This window comes from Octodon degus, unplaced genomic scaffold, assembly GCF_000260255.1.
Source record: "Octodon degus isolate 3935 unplaced genomic scaffold, OctDeg1.0 scaffold00046, whole genome shotgun sequence".
NCBI classification, from domain to species: domain Eukaryota; kingdom Metazoa; phylum Chordata; class Mammalia; order Rodentia; family Octodontidae; genus Octodon; species Octodon degus.
The window spans coordinates 8,365,025-8,384,836 of NW_004524622.1; the positions used below are offsets into that span (position 1 = coordinate 8,365,025).

The 19,812-nt window shown below is 35.5% G+C and overlaps 1 protein-coding gene across 2 annotated transcripts in view; it reads right to left on the minus strand.

The window, feature by feature from the left end:
• Exoc6 (exocyst complex component 6) overlaps positions 1 to 19,812 on the minus strand; it is a 246,711-nt gene that overhangs the window by 112,041 nt on the left and 114,858 nt on the right. Inside the window, exons 13-17 of one of the 2 annotated variants that reach the window (XM_023716247.1) lie at positions 17,933 to 18,030; positions 14,429 to 14,534; positions 11,778 to 11,884; positions 6,138 to 6,249; positions 5,291 to 5,425 (exon numbers count right to left, since the gene is read on the minus strand). In XM_023716247.1, coding sequence (XP_023572015.1) covers positions 5,291 to 5,425; positions 6,138 to 6,249; positions 11,778 to 11,884; positions 14,429 to 14,534; positions 17,933 to 18,030 — 558 coding nt within the window. Of the gene's footprint in view, positions 1 to 5,290; positions 5,426 to 6,137; positions 6,250 to 11,777; positions 11,888 to 14,428; positions 14,535 to 17,932; positions 18,031 to 19,812 lie in introns of both variants that reach the window. The other variant, XM_004632054.2, reaches the window with a different exon arrangement.

The following is a 19,812-nucleotide window of genomic DNA, read 5'->3' on the forward strand; positions in this document are numbered from 1 at the left end:
GATAACCCCATATTCCTAAGCCCACAGGCAGGAGGGTGGGTATCTGGAGCAAGTAAAGTGCTGCAGAACTAGTTGGGGATAGCAATAATGCCAAGTATACGGAAAGAAAATAAATAAATCAGACTTAAAACCCTCTAGAGTGAATAGAAAACTGAAGTAGACAATATAGCATTGACTGACCCCATCAAAAAGGTAGGACTCAGAATTGACAGAGCTTTGATTAATTTAAGTAGGAAAAAAAACAAACAAACATAAGACACCCCAGGTACGACTCTCTTTCTCTATCCCACAGGAGGTGATTCCAATACTAGAGGTGCTAGAAAGAAACACTACTGATCCAAACAACGCAGCATGGAATTTGTTCTATATGATTCTTATGGTCTCAGTTTTTTTTTTTAAATTTATTTTTTAAGTATCTTTTTCTCTTAAAATTATTTTTTAATGTTTTTCCTGTATGTTTACGTAATTATATTATTTTTATCCTCAATTGTTTTTTTTAGTTTTTTTTCTTGTTACTCTTTTCTAACTGTGGTTACTCTTTCTATTCTTTAGATTTTTATCTTCATTCGTTTCTCCTCTTATCTAAGCTTCATTTTCTCTTTTAATAAAGTCTTTTTAAAAAAGTCTTAAAAGGCCATGCATGGCAGCACATGCCTGTAATCCCACCACTAAGAAGGCCTAGAAAGAACTGCCATAAATGCAAGGCTACCCTGGGCTACAAAATGAGTTCAAGGCTAGCCTGAACTACGTAGTGAGACTCTGTCTCAAAAATCCATACAGGAAAAAAAAAAAAAAAAAAGATCCATACAGGAACAAGAACAACAACAAAAACACTTTAGATCTTGCTGCCTCTTTTATTATTATCCTTCTTTACCCCTCTATTTTATTACTATTATTTCATTTTTCCTGGTACCAGTGACTGAACTCAGGACCGCGTGCTTGCCAGGCAAGCACTTATTCTACTGAGCTATCTCCCTGGGTCATATTTTTCAATTTACTAATTTTTAACCTTTTAATTTGTTCTATATGATTACTGCTGCTTTCTTTTCTATTGTTAATAGTGGTATAGCTTTTGCTTTTAAGTTGACTTTTACTACACTTCAGTATCTGGTTTGTGTTTGTGTTATCATCATAACTTCAGGTGGTATTTTCCTCTCATGTCACTAAAAAGTTCCTCACCTAAAGTGGAAGAGATTCCATCCTAACAGATAAGAAAATCTCAACATGAAAACTGAACAAGTATGAAAAAACAAAGCAGCATTGACTCCTCCATAGGTTCATAATGTATTGGTAACTGAACCTAAAGATACCATAGAATGGAAGACTGATTTTATTTTGTATTTAGTACAGGGTCTACAGGGTCTCACTATGTAGATCGGACTTGTAGTGATCCTCCTGTTTTCAGCCTCCCAAGGGCTGGGATTACAGGTGCATGCCACCATGCCCAGTCTCAATCTACGCCTCAGCATGCCCTGGGGCAGGGCTGGCACGGCACACAGGGCATCGAACCCCGGCCTCTGCGCTCTGCTTAAGCAGGCGCTTTAGTCTGCTGAGCTATCTTGCTGGCCCTTAGAGACTGATTGTAGATAATACAGTGAATAAAATCCCAGAAAGAATTTTAAAAAATGACTTTTTATAATAATGACCTCAAAGACAACACAAATCAAAAGCTGAATGAATTAAGGAAGACAACTCAGCATATGAAGGAATAATTCAAAGGGACAGAGATTCTGAAGAAGAATCAAACAGAAATCTTGAAAATAAAGATCTCAACAAATAAAAAATAAAATAAAAAACTCAGGAAAGCATTACCAGACTGAATCAAACAGAAAACAGAATTTTAGGGCTTAAATACAAGGTTGATGAAGTATTACACTTCAAAGTAAAAGAAAAATTAAATTAGGAATATCCAGGCACACACCTTTAATCCCAGCTCTTGGGAGGCTGTAAACAGGCAGATCACTACGAGTCCAATCTAGTAGTGAGACCCTGAACACCCTGTAGACCCTTCCCTAAAATAAAATAAAATAAAAATAAATAAATAAATAATAAAAAAAAGAATGCTTAACAAATATCCAAGAACTCTGGGACAAAGTTGAAAGACCAAACTCACAAATGTTTGGTATGGTTCGGTTTAGATCAGGTAACTTAAAGCAAAGAAAATCGATTTGGTAAAATAATAGCAAAAACCTCCCAAATTTTGGCAAAGATAATGGAGATCCAAGTACAGAAGGCATTCAGAACACCAAATACGCATGACCAGAAAAACAACTGTCCATATTAGCATTAAAATGCCAAGAGTATAGAACAAGAAAAAATGTTAAAGGCTGCAAGAGAGAAATTCCCAGTCATTTATAAAGGCAAACCCATTATAATAACTGCAGATTTCTCTGCAGAAACACTTACAGCCAGAAGGGCATAAAATTATGTAGTTCAAGCCATGAAAGAAAAGCACTACTAATCTAAATCACTTTATCCAGTGACTTTAAAGGGAGAGGGACTTGCGGGATAGCTCAGTTGTTTAAGTGCTTGATAGGGCAAACCCAGTCAGGTGCAGGAGACTATGGTTCCATCCCCAGCTCCTCATTCCTTACTATACCCGTCCTGAAGGCAGCCTGAGCCAGAGCCCCTTCCCCCCAAAAAAAGACTTGAAAGGGAAATAAAGACCTTACAAGGTAAGTATAAACTAAAGGAATTCATGACTACTAAGCCAACACTGTAGGACATACTTAAGGAATCAATCCTACAGAGGAAAGTAGAGTATATAAGCCAATAAGAATTAAGAAAAAATTAAACACTACAAAAAAAAAAAAAAAAAGAGAGAAATCAGTACATACACTTCTATAACAATTTAGAATGTAAATGGTCGTAATTGTCCAATTAAAAGGCACACATCAGTAGATTGGATTAAAAAGTGAGGCCCAATCCTTTGCTGCCTGTAAAAAACATATCTCACCATGCAGACTGAAAGTGAAAGGATGGAAAAGGATGTTCCATGCAAAGGGAAAACCGAAAATAAGGACGAAGATGTAATAACTGTAAATATACATGCACCAAACATTAGTTTGCCCAATAAAACAAACACTGTTCATCATAAAGGTACATATAGGCCCCAATACAAAAATATTAAGTGACTTCAATATTCCACTCTCACCAATAGGTAAGTCGTCCTGTTTTTTTTTTTTTTTTTTTTTTTTTTTTAAATCAATGAACAATAGAGTTATACAATAGTACCTCAGTTCAAAAACTTAATTGTTAGGAGCTGCTAAAGTTGGAAATTGATCATATGTGAGGGCAAGATGAGGCCTTATTGCCTAAAGCAGTCAAGCTACCTCAGTCTGGAGAAAACATCCTGCCTGGACATTATAGGCTGTGTCTCGTAATTTTGCAAAGATATAAAAAAATGACCCTACTGTTCTGAGTTCTTCTCTCAATCAGCCATCGGGCCACCAACCAGGTACACTGGGAGACTAACCAGTTCCTACACTTAATTTATTCCATGATTCTGGAAAGGTTGGTCACATTCATGCTCATGTAGGAAAGATAGCTGTTACGTTTATCACCCAATGCAGAGCTCACAAACAAAAATAAAATTTTATCACACTCCTATGACCAAAGTCCTCATGACCAAGGTACCACTGTATTATACTATAGATCAAATGGATGTAACAGACATCTACAGATATGTTGTCCAACAACTGCAGAGTACTTTCTTTCACCTCAAAGAACGTTCCCCAAAATAGATTATCCTCTAGGCCATAGTCATAACAAATACAGAAAACTGGAATAATTTTTTGTATCTTATCAGATCATAATGGAATCAAGCTAGAAATGAACGACAAGAGAAATGATACAAGGTATACAAACACGTGTAGATTAAAAGGTTCACTTTTGAATGATTAGTGTGTCACTGATTAAAATAAGAAGGAAATTTTAAAATTCCTTAGGAAGCTTCTAGGAATTTTTTAATTTCCCTCTTGTACTGACTTACAAAACTATGAGTATTTTGCAATGATCATTCTATATTTTCTGTTGTTATTTTCTGTCAACTGCACTATGTACACAAAATTCCTACCAAGGAAAGGGAGAAATAATTTCTTTAAAGTTTTAAAATTTAAGGGGCTGGGTGACATGGCTCAGTGACATTAAGTGCCTGCCTGACAAGCAGAAGGTCCTGAGTTTGATCCCCAGGAAAACACACACACACACACACACACACACACACACACACACCCCACACCTAGTCTCTCAGCATGCCCCGGGGACAGGGCCAGTATGGCATGCTGGAGATTGAACCCCAGCCACTGTGCTCTGTCTAAGCAGGTACTTTAGTCTGATGAGCTATCTGGCCAGCCCTAAGTTTTAAAATTTAAAATTCACTGTATTTACTAATCACATATCATAAACGTTACACACTGCAATCAAGACACCTAGGATGCATAAAAAAAATTATTTGCTGAATTAAGAAGCATTTATTTTTAACATGTTCCTGCTGTCTGGGCCATCATGACTGTCCCATCAGGCAGCTTATACCACCCAATGGGACTGTCCCATGCTGCCCAATGAGATAGTCATAATGTATCACCGATGGTTCAGAGCCACCCACCAGTTAAGACATACAAATATGTCCCCATCACAAATATGTTAAAACAACTCATTTAAACTTGACTTTTAGTTGCTTTCCTGGGTTTCACACTTTTAAGGTCTGGATAAGTGTTAACATTAAATTCATTTAATACTGAACTGTGAAATATTAGTGGAAATTCAGTTTCACTGATTTGGCACTACCACTTAATGTTAAACATGAACAAAACATAATGCTGTAGAAAATTAATATGTTTTAATAAGATGTTTAAAAGATTGAAAAAGAGGGGGCCTGTGCCTTAGCTCAGTTCTTTAAGTGGCTGCTTCAACAAAGCAATCAGGCTCAGGTTGTTGTGGTTCGAGCCCCACAACTCAAGCCAGCCAAACCTGCCCTGAAGGCATTGGGAGCAAAAAAAAAAAAAAAGATTGAAAAAGAACTGACATTTATCTGCTCATTGTGGATTGTGATTATCTCTAATTCTCAATGCTTAGGAATGTAGTGGAATCATACATATATAGTAAACATAACTTTTAAAGTTTGATTAAATGAATTTTTTAAAACTTTTTATTTTTTAACCTTTTGGAGAAAAGGTCTCACTATATACAGTTCAGGCTGGCCTTGAGCTCACTTTGTAGCATAGGATAGCCTTGAACTTAAATATCCTCCTGCCTCAAAATCAAAAGTTTTGGTGAGATTTTTACATACCTTAAAAGTAGAAAGCCCATAAAGTCTTGTAGTATGAACAGTTTCTTGAGAAATATTTGTAATATTAGTGATAAAGTCCTCAAGGTATTTACAAGCTTGCTCCAAGTGTGTTGTGTTTATGATGATTTGTACCAGCTAGAAAACACAAAATACATCCAATAAAAGTTATACATTATGTGATGCTTGATTTTTAAAACCAGGATTATTACTTCTAGTAAATGTACCACTTCTGCATAATTATAGCCAAGACATGGTATGATTATCTTATTTCATGTCAGCTGCACATACTGGCTATGAACGGTAACATTATTAAAAATATCTATGAATAGTCTGCCAATTATTTTAGTATAACTTCTTATAGTATTTTTCATATCATACATATGCAACAAGTAAAAAACATGGATTTCAGCTCCCCAAGTAAAGTACATCTATCAGAGTTTCAAATATAGAATTTTAAATATGTATTTTTACATCTTCAACTATCTATTTCCCATGTTAAACTCTTTCACCACACTTTTTCTTTTTTACTCTATTTAGTACAGGGTCTCACTCAGCAGTTCAGACTCATAGTGATCCTCCTGTTTTCTGCCTCCCCAACACTGGGATAACAGGTGCACGCCACCTCACCACACTTCTTGAATTTGTACCAATGATTAAATTTTTTACAACTCTGCTTATAGTACAGAACTAGTTCTATAGGGTTGTATTCAACAAAAACTTACAGTAATTTTTCACATAAAAACATATATGATATTACAAAGATAGTGTTATAGAATGGTGTTTAGCAATAACTTATAATAACTTTTTCATATATTAAAACAATTGGTTATGTGTCTTCTTAACCTACCTCTGTCAAACCTATATGTGGTTTTTTAATAAGGTTCAGTAAACAGCTACTCAAAGTTCTGGTCAGCAGCAGATTTGTTGATTTTCTAAGCATATCATCTATTTCTGTTGAGCTAAAGACAAAGGTTGATATTATTAAACTTTTCAAGGGTACAGTTAATACTCTAGATAATTTAATATAATTTATTAAAATAATTTGTTCTAAATCATCATTTTATGTCTTTGTATTACAACTCATACTAAATCAAAAACTTTAGTTCCAAAAAAGGTACATTTCCAATAAAGTAACACACTGACTTGTGAGGTAATTTAAAAGTATTCAATCAATCACTACAGCAAAACCTTATCAAGTAATTAATAGAAGGAAATAAAGCTACTGTTAAGTTATTGACTCCACTGCAGGACAGTCATTTAGCAAAATATCTCACATACAGCTAAAGCTAAAAATTACTTTTAGAGAATGGATTTTTTTTCATTTTCACTTTTTTTTTTTTTTTTGGTGGTACCAGGGATCAAACAGGACCTTGCACTTGCTAAGCAAGCAAGCACTTATTCCACTGAGCTATCTTCCCCAGCCCCAAATATTTATTGTTTTGTTTTTTTGTTTTTGTTTTTGCAGTACCAGGGATCAAACTCAGGGCCTTGCGCTTGCCAGGCAAACACTTATTCAACTGAGCTATATCCCCAGCCCTAAAATTACTTTTAAAACATGAACTGATGTTTTGCTTTTGTTTTTTTGGTCTTTTTTTTTTTTTTTTTTGGGAAGGGTCTACAGAGTGTTCAAAGTCTCACTAATAGATCAGACTCGCAGTGATGCACCTGTTTACAGCATCCCAAAACCTGGGATTACAGGCACGCGCCACCACACCCAGTTGCAACTGCCAGCTCAGTGTGCCTTGGGGGGCGGGGCCAGCAAAGCAGGCCCAGGGATGAACTCCCAGCCCCTGTGCCTGCTTGCAGGTGCTTTAATCTGCTGAGCTATTTGACCAGGCCTTTTTTTCAGTCATTTTGAGACTGGATTTTATCATGCAGTTCAGGCTGGCTTTGAACTCACTTTGTAGCCCAAGTTGCCCTCTAACTCACAGCAATCAATCCTTTTGCCTCAGCCTCCCAAGTGCTGGGATTACAGGCATGTTGCCACCATACCTGGCTGATGTGATCTTTTGGTACCTACAACCAGATTTAACTTTTAAAGTAACTAAACCATCCATTTCCATTAACATTTTAAAAGACATAAAAAATAAATTATCTTGAACTTTAATTTGGTGCACAAAACTCCATGGTACTTCTTAACACCTAAAGATTGTTAAACTAGCACTAAAAAGTTAACTCTTGTAAGTATCAGGCCTTTAACTTAAATGAATAACAACTCTTGAATAGAGCCATCATTTAAACTGTTAAACTGTCCATAGATCATGTATTCTCAATTTCAGCACTGACACTTTAGATTGGATAATTCTTTCCTGTGGATTACCTGTGGAAACTGTTCTGTAAAATCTAGCCTCAAGCAGTCATGAGGTAGTCTTCTAGAGTTTGTGATTAGCTCAAGATCCACTGGGATTGTGGGTGTGGATGCTGCACCTGCAGCAGGTAATTTGCATTACAATGTAAGAAGAGAAGCTATCTGCTTGAGTGGCTGCTACTCCTCCATTTTGCTCTCTTGCTCTTTGCCGCTGCCATGAAAGGCTGTTCGCTGCAATGTGCCACTCTGAGTTGGGAGCCAGCTGAGTATGGACTAAAACCTCCAGTAACTGGGAGCCAAATAAACCTTCCTTTCCTTCATTTTGAACGTTGGGTATTTATCCCTCAATAAGAGTAAGTAAGACATCTAGGATGTTAAGCGGCATCGCTGGACCCTACCTACCAATTCTAAGCAGCACCTCTTCTCATCCCGACCCCCAGTTGTGACAAACAAAATGTCCTTAGACAAATGGGGATGGGGGTAGTGCTAATGAGAGAAACAAAAATTATCCCTAATTTAGAAATACTGCCTCAGACTTAGGTTTCAAACTCAGCATCCACTTACCATTTATTTCATTGCAATACTTTTCTTAAAAATCTATGAAGCACAACTATTTACTACATCATATATATTTTTTCAATATTTATTTATTTGGTACAGGGACTCACTATGCAGTTCTGACTCATAATGATCCTCGTGTCTCAGTCTCCTCAGGGCTGGGATTACAGGCATGTGCCACCACAACCAATTTCGGTGGCTAGCACAACACGCCCAGGGTTCCAGGGCCAGTGCTGCACATGGTACCAGGGATCAAACCCAGGTCCTTGCATTTGCCAGGCAGGTTCTTAGGCTGCTGAGGTTATCTCCCCAGCCCTACACTGTATTTTTAAAAATGCAAATCAAGCAAAATTTGACAAAACAGGTATACTGATCACTACTCTTAATGTTTTCCATACTAATACAGCTATACTTTCTCTGTTTTTCATTTGCTTTGTGTTTTGGTTTTGGTGCTGGGGATTCAGCTCAAGGAAAATATTTATTTCAGGTTTTGTATATCTATATTCAACACAATCCAAGAAATAAGCACCTCCAGTAGAGTTTCAGGGTTGTCATCAAATATACAGACAAAAAACTTCTAATCCATCAATGATGCCCCTGGAACAAGCAACTTACACACCTTGATAAAAGACAGGTGGATGCCAACTCCTCTAGTTTCTTTTGACACATTAAATTATGTACAAGACACTGTATAGAATCTTTGCCTGAGGAAAAGTTACTCAAATAATGTCTTCTGTTTAATTTCCCTACATCTCAATGCATACTTTTTCTTCATAAGTAAAAACACTGAATGAAAACCTGTCAGTACCTGAGTCCTATCTGTACCAGCAAGATTTCCCTGACAATGACCAGTTATCTTCCTATGAACTTTAACTCCAATCTTCTTCTAACACTTTGAAAATCAGAAACACTTCTGTCCCACATCTATTATTGTAGCATCCCTTCTCCTAAGCTCTGAGTCTACCACATGCCAGGAACTATGCAAAGAGCTTTACAGCATTTTCTTCTTACAACCACCATACAAACTGTTTCCTTCATTTTACAGATGAGGAAACTGTAGTTTAAAAGAAATTAGTTAAAATTTTCAAGGTCCTATTTCAATAAGTGTCAGCAACAAGAAACAAACTGTTTACAGCTTGTTCTTAAGCATCATAACTGCCTATTTTACTTTGTTCATTATTTTATTTTTGTGATGCAAACATCAAACTAAGGGTTCTGCATATGCTAGAAAAGTTTTTTATTACTGAACCTCATCCTCACCCCTTTCAGATCAGAAAAGAACACAAAATGAAAAACAAATTAGGGATAAATTACTGAAGACTCAACTATTTGTGGCCCAAAATAAATTCACTATAACAACATATTTTAATACAAATCATTTTGTTATTCCTTTTCAGTTACACTCATTTGAATTCATTGTTTTTCAAAAGCTAGATTATGTTGTGTATCTTGTATGTTACTATTATTTTGGATTTATACAAGGCATAAATTGAATAAGAAATATGTGTCTGCCAGGGTTAGGGAGTATCTGATTTTAAGACTTTGTTTTTCCTATGTAAATAGAGTTTTTTAAAAAGGCTGATTCTTGTTTATGGATAATATGAATAGAAGAAGAAGAAGAAAGGAAGGCAAATGTCTAATATATAGCCTACATTGTGCTATTTGTCCCTATAAACCACTGGTTCTCCTACTCTGATCAGTAGCATCAACATTATAGAGGAAATTATTAGAAATACTGTCTCCGATTTACTGAGTTAGAAACTTGAGGGTAAGGCCCAGGGTCTTACCAACTTCTCTGGTAATTCTAATACATGCCAAAATTTAAGAATTTTCCTTTAGCTACTTGTATCAAAATCTCTACAGAGCACTCCACTAGCTACTTATACTAAGTTTCATCATACTCCATTACAAACGTCTCTAAAGACAATTTTAGATACTACAATACAATGTAAGTCTACCTAGCTGCCAGGGCTGCTGCCACTTTCTTCACTCTCCATTTTTGGCAGCCTCCATGAACAGTTGCTCTCTGCCATGTGCCACGCTGCCTTGAAGCCAGACGAGTATGGACTGAAACCAATATCCAACACCCAAAATGAAGGAAGGAAAGGTTTATTCAATTCACAGTCAGTGGAGGCTTCAGTCCATAATCAGCTGGCTCTAAGGCAGAGTGACACATAGCAGAAAGCAGCCATTCATGGTAGCAGCAAAGAGCAAGAGTGGCCGCACCTCAGGCAGTTAGCTGGCCTCTTTCCCCTCCTCACATTGTAATGCAAATTACCTGCCTCAGGGCAGGTGCAGCACCCACACCCACAATAATCAATCACAAACTAAAGAAGCTGCCCCATGACTGCTTGAGGGGGACACCTATATACAAACCATAACAGTTAGCTAGAGCTACCAAGAATTGCACTACTCTCCACTATTGAGAATGAGAACAGTGGCCAGCCAGATAGCTCAGGGGATTAAAGTGCCTGCTTAGGCAGATACAGGGACCAGGGTTCCCACCCCCAGGGTGTGCTGATCCCCCACCCTTCCACATGCTGAAATGGGAACTGACACTGGTCCTAGTATGCACAGCTGTAATCCCAGTGCTTGGGAGGCTAAAAAACAGGAGAACCACTACATGCCTGATCTGGGTAGTGAGACTCTGTAGACCCTGTACTAAATACATTTAAAAAGAAAAAAAAAAAAAAAAGAAAGAAAGAAAGAACAACGATATCTGGTTTTCAACAAATCAATGACATAGATCAAAATGGACATTGGTTAAAAAAGATTCAACAATGAATGAAAGATGTGGACTTTGTTTGGATCCAGATTCAAATTTATCAAATGTAAAAAGATATTCTGAAAATGACCCAAAACACTGGTATGTACTAGGGAAATGATATTTGTAAGTACAGTTAAGTGAAGAAAAGTTCTGTTTTTAGAAGCACATTCTGAAGTACTCATGGATAAAAAGTCATTACCAAGGGTATGTATTTACTTTCGAGTACTTCAGCAAAAAGTAATGAATATGGCGTAACATTTATTACATTTCAACAAACTGTCTCTACCTTTTGGTCTGAGGAGATAGCTCAGTGGTCTAACTGCCTGCCTGGCCAGTACAAGGGTCCAAGTTTGGTCCCTGGTACTACACACTATGCCACCTCCAAAACTCTGGGCACACCATGCTGGCTCCCAAACCAGGTATGGTGGCACATGCCTGTAATCCCAGCACTGAGGAGGCTGAGACAGGAGATTCACTACAAGTCTGAAATGTGTAGCAAGACCCTATAACAAATAAATAAATATCATTTCTATTTTTACATATGCTGAGGAATTTACACAATAAAAAGTTTAAAAATATAATATTAGATTGGGCCAGGTGTGGTGGTGCATACCACCCTGGGAGGCTGATGTAGGACTGCTCCAAGTCTGAAGCCAGTGTCATCTACATAGTGAGACCTTGTCTCCAGAAAACAAACAAAAGACAATAATCAATTTATAGAGACTTAACCTTAAATACATCTAACGTAGATAATCCTTTCCAGTAAGATGATAACCATTAAAAGTCATGGCATAAAAATAAAGTGTTAATATTTTATAAAATTCATATTAAAAGATATTTCTTAAAAAGCTTACCTCCGGTGCAGTGACTCTGAAAATTTAAGGCTGGCATAAATAAATTCTTTAACCTGAATATAAATATGAGGTACTGACTGAGACATGGGAAATTTCTTCGGGAAACACTGCTGTGGAAAGAGAAAATACTGTTTTTGAAATTTTAAGAAAAAACATTCTAATCACATAAAATGTAAAAAAAAGTAACTTCATTTCACATTTAAATTAATAACAAATTCACCAAAAATTCTATTGTTATATTTCTATACTGCTTTTGATATTTTAAAGAAATGAAAAAGATTTCTGAAAAAAATTATGTAGCAACTTAACACTATGTTTAAATAGTATCATTAGACTACTAACAAGCAGAGACAGCAAATAACAATACTTCTTCTGATGATAAGCAAACCTTTTAGGAGATGCCTGCTTCTTTCTAGCTATAATAGATACTATAAAGTGAACAAACCCCTTACTAGTAACTAGAATAACAAACAAACATACCAAGCTACAAAATGTACAATATTCTGGTAATATTTTTAAACAGGGACAACTCTGGGATTTCAAAATGTGCGAATAATTGGGGCTGTGGGGAAAAGAAGGACCCTTCTCCAGAGGAACTGTAGACATTATGGAAATCAGTGTGGAGATTCCTCAGACAAATAGGATTAGGGGCCAGCAAGATAGTTCAGAGGAGTAAAGCGCCTGCTTAGGCAAGCACAAGGACCATGGTTCAATCCACATGACATGCCAGCCCTGTAGTACATGCCTTTAATCCCAGTGCTGGGGAGGCTGAAAACAGGAAGTTCACTATAAGTCCAAGCTGCATAGTGATACCCTGTAACAACCAAATACATTAAAAGACAAACAAACAAACAAAAAAGCTAGCACTACAGGTTCCATTCAACCCAGATAATCCCTGCCTGAGTATTTTCCCAGAACTAGAAGCATCATACCATAGTGATATATGTGCACCCATGTTTACAGCAGCATACTTTGCCACAGGTAAATCGTGGAAACAACCCAAATGCCCATCAATTGAGGAGTGGATAAAAAAGATGTGGTATTTTTATACAATGGAGTATTACTCATCTATAAAGAAAGATAAACTCAAGGCCTTTATAGGTAAATAGATGCAACCAGAGATCACACTCATAAGTTAAATCAGACCCACATGTATGAATATTGTATTGTCTCCCTAGTATAAAAATCCGAAAAAGTAAATAAAATTGGAAAGGTACAACAGATACTGTGAAAGGGACAGAAACTGCTCAAAGGGAAGGAACAACTGGGATGAGAGAAAGGAGGAAAGGAGGAAAGGAGGAAAGGAAAAAAGGAAGAAAGGAAGGAAGGGAGGGAGGGAGGGAGAATGAGAGAGAAAGAGAAAAAAGAGAGAGAGAGAAAGGGAAAGAGAAAGAAAGAGAATGCTTTTTTTTTTCTTTCTTCTTTTCAATGTTTTTGTTTGGACCAATTTTGCATGTTTATATCTGCTAATATGAACAATTAAATTAAAGACCACACAATATCCACTATAACAACCAGAGCTGAATTCCTATCATCGAATTTTATAATTTCTAATGTTTTTCATTATATTTTATTCTCTTAAAAAATAATTATTCTGAGCTGGATATGGTGGAATACGCCTGCAATCCTAGCACTCAGGAGGCAGAGGTAGGAGGATCACCTTCCTGAACTATAGTGAGACTGTCAAAAAAAAGAAGAAGAATTATTCTGGGGTTTTTCTAGGCATGAAAACACAGAAAACATGTATCAATGGCAGTATTAGCTGAAATTCAAAAGTTATGCAGTCTAATTTTCTCTGTATTTAGTGATTATTATACATAATATAGCTCTTTATACATAGAAATGACAAAAATTTATAATCACAAGTCACATAATTCAGTCAGCATTCAGTCATGCTCATTCTGAAGGAATAAAAATGTAGAAATGTATAAGCAGTTTGAAAAATAAAAGAAAAAAACTAACAGTTGTGGAAAATACAGTATTCTTTTCCTAGAAGATGATTCTTCCTAGAGATACTAGATAGGTGCAATTTGTGCATGTCTGTGTGCATGTACGTACATATATGTGCACTCATCGATATCGCAGAGTATCCATATTCTGGTGTATTTTTTTCTCTATCCTGTCTTTCGTCCAGTTGTACTGACTCTAAAAATATCCATTCCTATTTCCAGAACTCATCTGCAGATAGTTCTGATCTTCATGTATCTCTTACTTAATCAAGTAAGAAAAGCCGAAAATAGAATTACATGTTTTTATAGAAATATACTACTTTTTAAGAGTCACAAAAATTTCCATAGTAATGAATATTTTTTCCCAAAATACACTCTTGTTACTATAATCTACTCAACATTTAATATATTTAATTTGGAACCTAGCCAATATTAGTAACACTTGCCCAAGGAATCTACCTAATATTTATAACAAATGCTTCTAATATCCCCAGGAAAGTCCCTTCTTCACTTGATCTTAGTCAAAAGGCCAAGAAGCGACTCCCTTCTTAATTTCATCAAAATAGCAGTAAATAAACAAAACATATTTTCTAATACAATACAACAAAAATTATCCCCAAAAGTCATTATAACTTACAATGTCAATTTAATATAATAATAATGAAATGTTCTTAAGAAAAATTTTAAAATCCAGCTTGTTACCTTTTCAAGATCTGGATCTTGAAAGGGAAATTTGCTGATGACTATTTTATACTCTTCTTCACTACCAACAGGGATAGGGCTATAATTATCTTCTTCAAAAATGTCCCTGTTAAGAAAGGAGTAGTGAAAATTTATTATTACAAAACATGTCACTACAGTGTTATAACATAGTATCTTTAGAAAATCCCAATTCCTACCAAAAACACCTTTGTCAATTAACAGTCCAAGCAGATAAATACTGTCTAATCCTCTAGAATTCTAAAATTCAGTATCAATTAAGTCTTACCTCTCAAAGTTCACATACAATCTCATCTTTCTACTAGTTTGCTTTATAGCCTCTCAGTACTTAAATTTTACTTTTCTGGTCTAGAACAATTCTCAGGATGATAAAGTTTCAAAAAGATCATTACCAATAACTAAAAATAGATCCATAACATGTAGAGTATTCCATGTAGATTTCATGACAGGGACAATTTTCAAATTGTTTTTAAGGCTGTAAGCTCTTGAATAGCAAAACAGTATGTTACATTTATTTGGTCTCTCATAAAGTTATGATGAGAAAAGGACCTTTTATAGTTAGGCAGAGCCATTTATTTATCACGTATCAATGTGCTCTCCTACATGGCTCTCTCACAGGCAACCACATGACTAGTTTTGGCCACTGGACTACGAATGGAAGTAATATATATTGCTTTGAATACAAAAGCATTTGTACGAGCCAACTATGTAACTCTCCTTCCCATAGTGAAAAGGGACACACTATGTTGAGGAAGAGAATTACAAATGCAAACAGTTTGCTTCTCTGAGTGTTAAACCTACTTACAGACTTCTTTATGAATGAGAAAATAATGAACTCATTGAGATTTGGGGGATTTTTTTTGTTGTTGATGCTACTATTGCAACATTACCTTATCTGCCCTAAAATAGCTGATGTTTAATCATTAACTTATTTTAACCTGTAATTCTGTTTAATATGACACCAATTATAAACTAAGCTCTGAAATGTGCTGAAAATTCCCCACTTCATGAAAATAAAAGCAGTATCTACATTCTTGAACCAAATAGGACAGTCAGATGTGCAAACAAACTATAATGTTTGTAACATACAATAAGAAATGTGTGCATTTCAAAAGCAGGACAAAGAAGGAAGTAATTATCAGAGTAGGTGAAGGAATGTCTCATGGAAAGTGTCACAGAGAAACTATGGACTCTATAGAATCTTTTTTTTTTTTTTTTGTGAAACTGAGGATTGAACTCAGACCCTTGCGCTTGCCAGGGAAGCACTTATTCCATTGAGCCATCTCCCCAGCACCCCCTCTATAGAATCTTGAAAGATGAATACAATTACTTTCTGTGTGCTCACAGACAAAAGGAACATATGTCCAAAGACAGATGGGGAAAAATACTCCTGTTCCCTCTTTTGAGGGAGCAATATCACTGCCATAGATAAGAGTATAATCAGCAACTATAAAAACTTGGGCATATCTTTGCAGGGAGGCCAACTATAACATTTCACAACTAAAAAGATAACATCACATTATATCATAGCATATGTCACAGGATTACTGCCTCTATCAATATGCACTATCTGTATTTTAAAAGTACTTACTATGATGATAGATATCTATGACTCATCTATATTATCAATTATCCATTTGGGAAATCCTTGACAATATTCAAAGAATGTTGATATGACAAGCTTAAATATGGGGCCAGGGAGATGGCTCAGTGGAATAAGTGCTTCCCTGGCAAGCACAAGGGTCTGAGTTCAATCCCTCGTTCCACCAAAAAAAAAAAAAAAAAAAAGCTTAAAAAGACTTATTTGGTTGGTTTTAAAACAAATTCATCACGTTGTACACCACTGAGGCACTGACAAAATATTTCCATTACAAAATTCAAAATGACAATTATCAAAGTTCTGAAAACTGTTGGAGTTATGTGCCAAGTTGGTATTTAAATGAGCCAACATATTTTTAATATCAAATATTACTGACATATTCTTTGTATCATACTTTGAATAACCTAGATGCAAGATTTCAAGATTTACTCTTCCAAAACAGAGAGGAAAAAAAGGTAGCGAGAGAGGGAGGGGGGAGTTGAAAGGGAGAGATAAGGTAGAAGAGAAGGGAGATAGAAAGTAAAAAAAAAAAAGAAAGAGGACAGAAAGCTTTTAATAATTAAAAGAAGAAGCAGATTTCTCTTTTCATAGCAGAGTGAAGTCTCATAAATACTAAAATATTTTAGTCCATACCCTTTAGGCAAGTGGCTAATCACAAAAGTAATTTACAGTCTTTAAGATTTTTAAACCAGCTAAGTTATTTGTGAAATAGCACTTTCCTCAAAACAAATATAAAGCTATAAATCTGTCTCTAATATAAAAATACCTTTGAATATTTAGTCTTATAAGTAATCTTTTACCAGAAAAACAATTATACATATGTAATTAAAAGTTGAATCATACAGCCACTGTAGAAAACAGAATGACAGTGTCTTAAAAAAATATGTACTTATTTTTTCTTTTCAAAAATTTTGTATATACTCCCAAGAGAGAAAAAATACAAATTTTCTAAAGTAAGAAGAAGGGACAGGGGTTTCTTTCCTTATTTTCAGCAGAGAGAATTAACCCTCTTATTTGCCAGCTCTTTCCAACTAAAAACACTTTGTACAGAACAGATTATCTCATTATAAACCACTAGCATAATGTTTTATTTCCAATATGATGAGAGAAGTTTACTAAAAGGGAATATATTCAACAGTTAAAACCAAATCTGCGGCTTGCATGGCCTAGAAATGGTTCACTGGAGCAAAGCTTTGTCAACCTCTGTGTGTGTGTGTGTGTGTGTGTGTGTGTGTGTGTGTGTGAAACCACCCAGAGACCATGTTAAGTGCAGATTCTGATGCAGTATGTCTGTGAGGCCAGGTATAAAACCCACAAGACTTGAAAGCAGGAACCCAAACACATAAAGGTACACTTATGTTTAAAATAGCATTACTCACAATAGCCAAAAAGTGTAAACAATCTAAATATCCACTGGTAAATGCAGAAACAAAATGTGGTATATACATACAGTAGATTATTCAGCCTTAAAAGGACAGAAATTCAAAGATGCTGCAACATAAATGAAACTTGACATGATTCAGACACAATAGGATAAATACTGTATGATTCCACTTACAGAAATACTTAGATACGTTTTAGAGACAATATAAGGTGATAGTAGTCAGGGGCTATAGGAAGGAGTAAATGGGGGACTTATTGTTAAATTGGTACAGAATTTGTTGGAAAAATGAAAACTTCCAAGACAGATAGCAATGGCTGCAACAATGTGAATGCACTTAACAGGACTGAACTGCACATTTAAAAATACTAAAAATGGTAAATTGCATGTGTGTTTACCACAATAAAATTTGATTATAAACATTTTATTGCCATATACAAAAATCACTTAGTTGAGCATTTCTCAAAAGTCCTTCATACATTAAGGCACCCAGGCTTAGACTAACCTGAAAACTCCAGCCCACTTCTTAAGTAGTATTTCATTGTATTGATCTCTTATTTCAAACAAAAGGTCAAAAAGTCGGTTTACTGGAAAACCATAACCCTAAAAATACAAAACAAACAAAATACTTATACCTCTGGAATAAGTATTCAAAAAAGGGTCAGGAATACTAGATAATCATTTGAAAGGAACTATTAGACCCACTGTATGTCATTCCAAAAGAGTACGAAAATATCCTTTTGACTTTCTACTAGACTGTACTAAGTAAAAACAGATTTAGAAAGAGTTTGATGACACCAAAATAATTTTTCCTTTTCTTCTCTCTCAGCAAAATTACATGTATTATCCTCAAAAAGTATTTCCTATCTATAATAGTTCTATCATCCATCTAATTTATCAATAAACATAAAGATCATCTAAACTCCCCTATACATTTAATCAATTACCAAATATTTTTCATTTCATCTCCTTTGCAGACCTCTTTCAAATGTATCATTCTTCTTCATCATCTTCCTTTCTTCTAGAAATATTTTCATTATAATTACTTTACTTCAGGTCCTTCACATCTCTTCAGTAGACCTAAACTGATATCCCACTACCTGTTTCTTTCAACTGAGTAAGTTGCTCAGATTCTCAAAATACTATATTCAAAAGTACAAATCTGGTATCATTCCCCTGATTAAACCCACTAAAGTCTTTACTAAAAGTCTCAAAATACTTGACACAATCTCGGTCAAACTACCTTAACAATTTCCTTACCATTATTTGTACTCTTTGCTGACATTCACATATTGCACTTTCTAATACTACCAAACTGCTTAACCAGTCTCACATTCACCATACCATACCTCTATGTACAGTTCACACATACTCATTTCATTCATTAATGTTCTTTTCTTATACTTGAACTCATTCTTCAAAATGAGTTTGAAGTTTACATTTTAAGTTTCCCTATAGCTTTCTCCAACTCTTAGAATCAAAATTAGTTATTTTACCTTCTCTGAGCCCAATGTTCTTTAACATACTGCTATATTATATTGCCTATGGAAGTTTTTGTTATTGTTGTTTTGTTTTTTAATACTGAGAATCAAACTTAGTACCTTGTGCTTACCAGGCTGGTGCTTGTCCCACTGGGCTATATCCCTGCCCCAGAACTGGTTTTGTTTGTTGGTTCATTGCTTTATCAAGTACCTCATTTGTTTACAACTAAGCTATGAGTTTCTAAAAGCTAAGGATTTCTTTCTCCCTATTGTGTCACTTATCTTTATAACTCTGTCAATCTGCAGATCAACTGTTAGCAAGAGATGAATACTCAAAAAGTATCAGTGAATAAATTAACAAATGTATACTTTTGATTTGTTCACTAGGCAGTAAGCAGAACTACGAAAATTACTCCGGTTACTTTTTACTTTATTGTTTAGTCAGCTTGTTTTTGCTATGGTTTGTATCTAAGTGTCCCCCCATAGCTTCATGCAGTCATAGGGCAGCTCCTATGGTTTGAGATTAATTCATAATCCAATGCTGGGATTATGAGTGTGAATGCTATTCCTGCCCTGGGGTGGGTAATCTGCATTAAAATGTAAGAAAGGGAGAGAGCCTGCTACCTGCCTCAGCTGCTGCTCCTCTCCTTTGCTCTTGGCTGTTTTCTGCTACCATGAACTGCTGCCCTCTGCCATGTGCCACTCTGCCTTGGAACCAGCTGAGTATGGACTGAAACCTCCACTAACTGTGAGCTAAATAAACTTTTCCTTCCTTAATTCTGGATGTCAGGTATTTGTCTCAGCAACAAAAGAAAAGAAAAAAAAAGATGACTTTGAGTTAGAGAAATATTTCTTGAATGATACACAAAACAAAAACAAAACCAAAAATATTGCCATGGCTTGT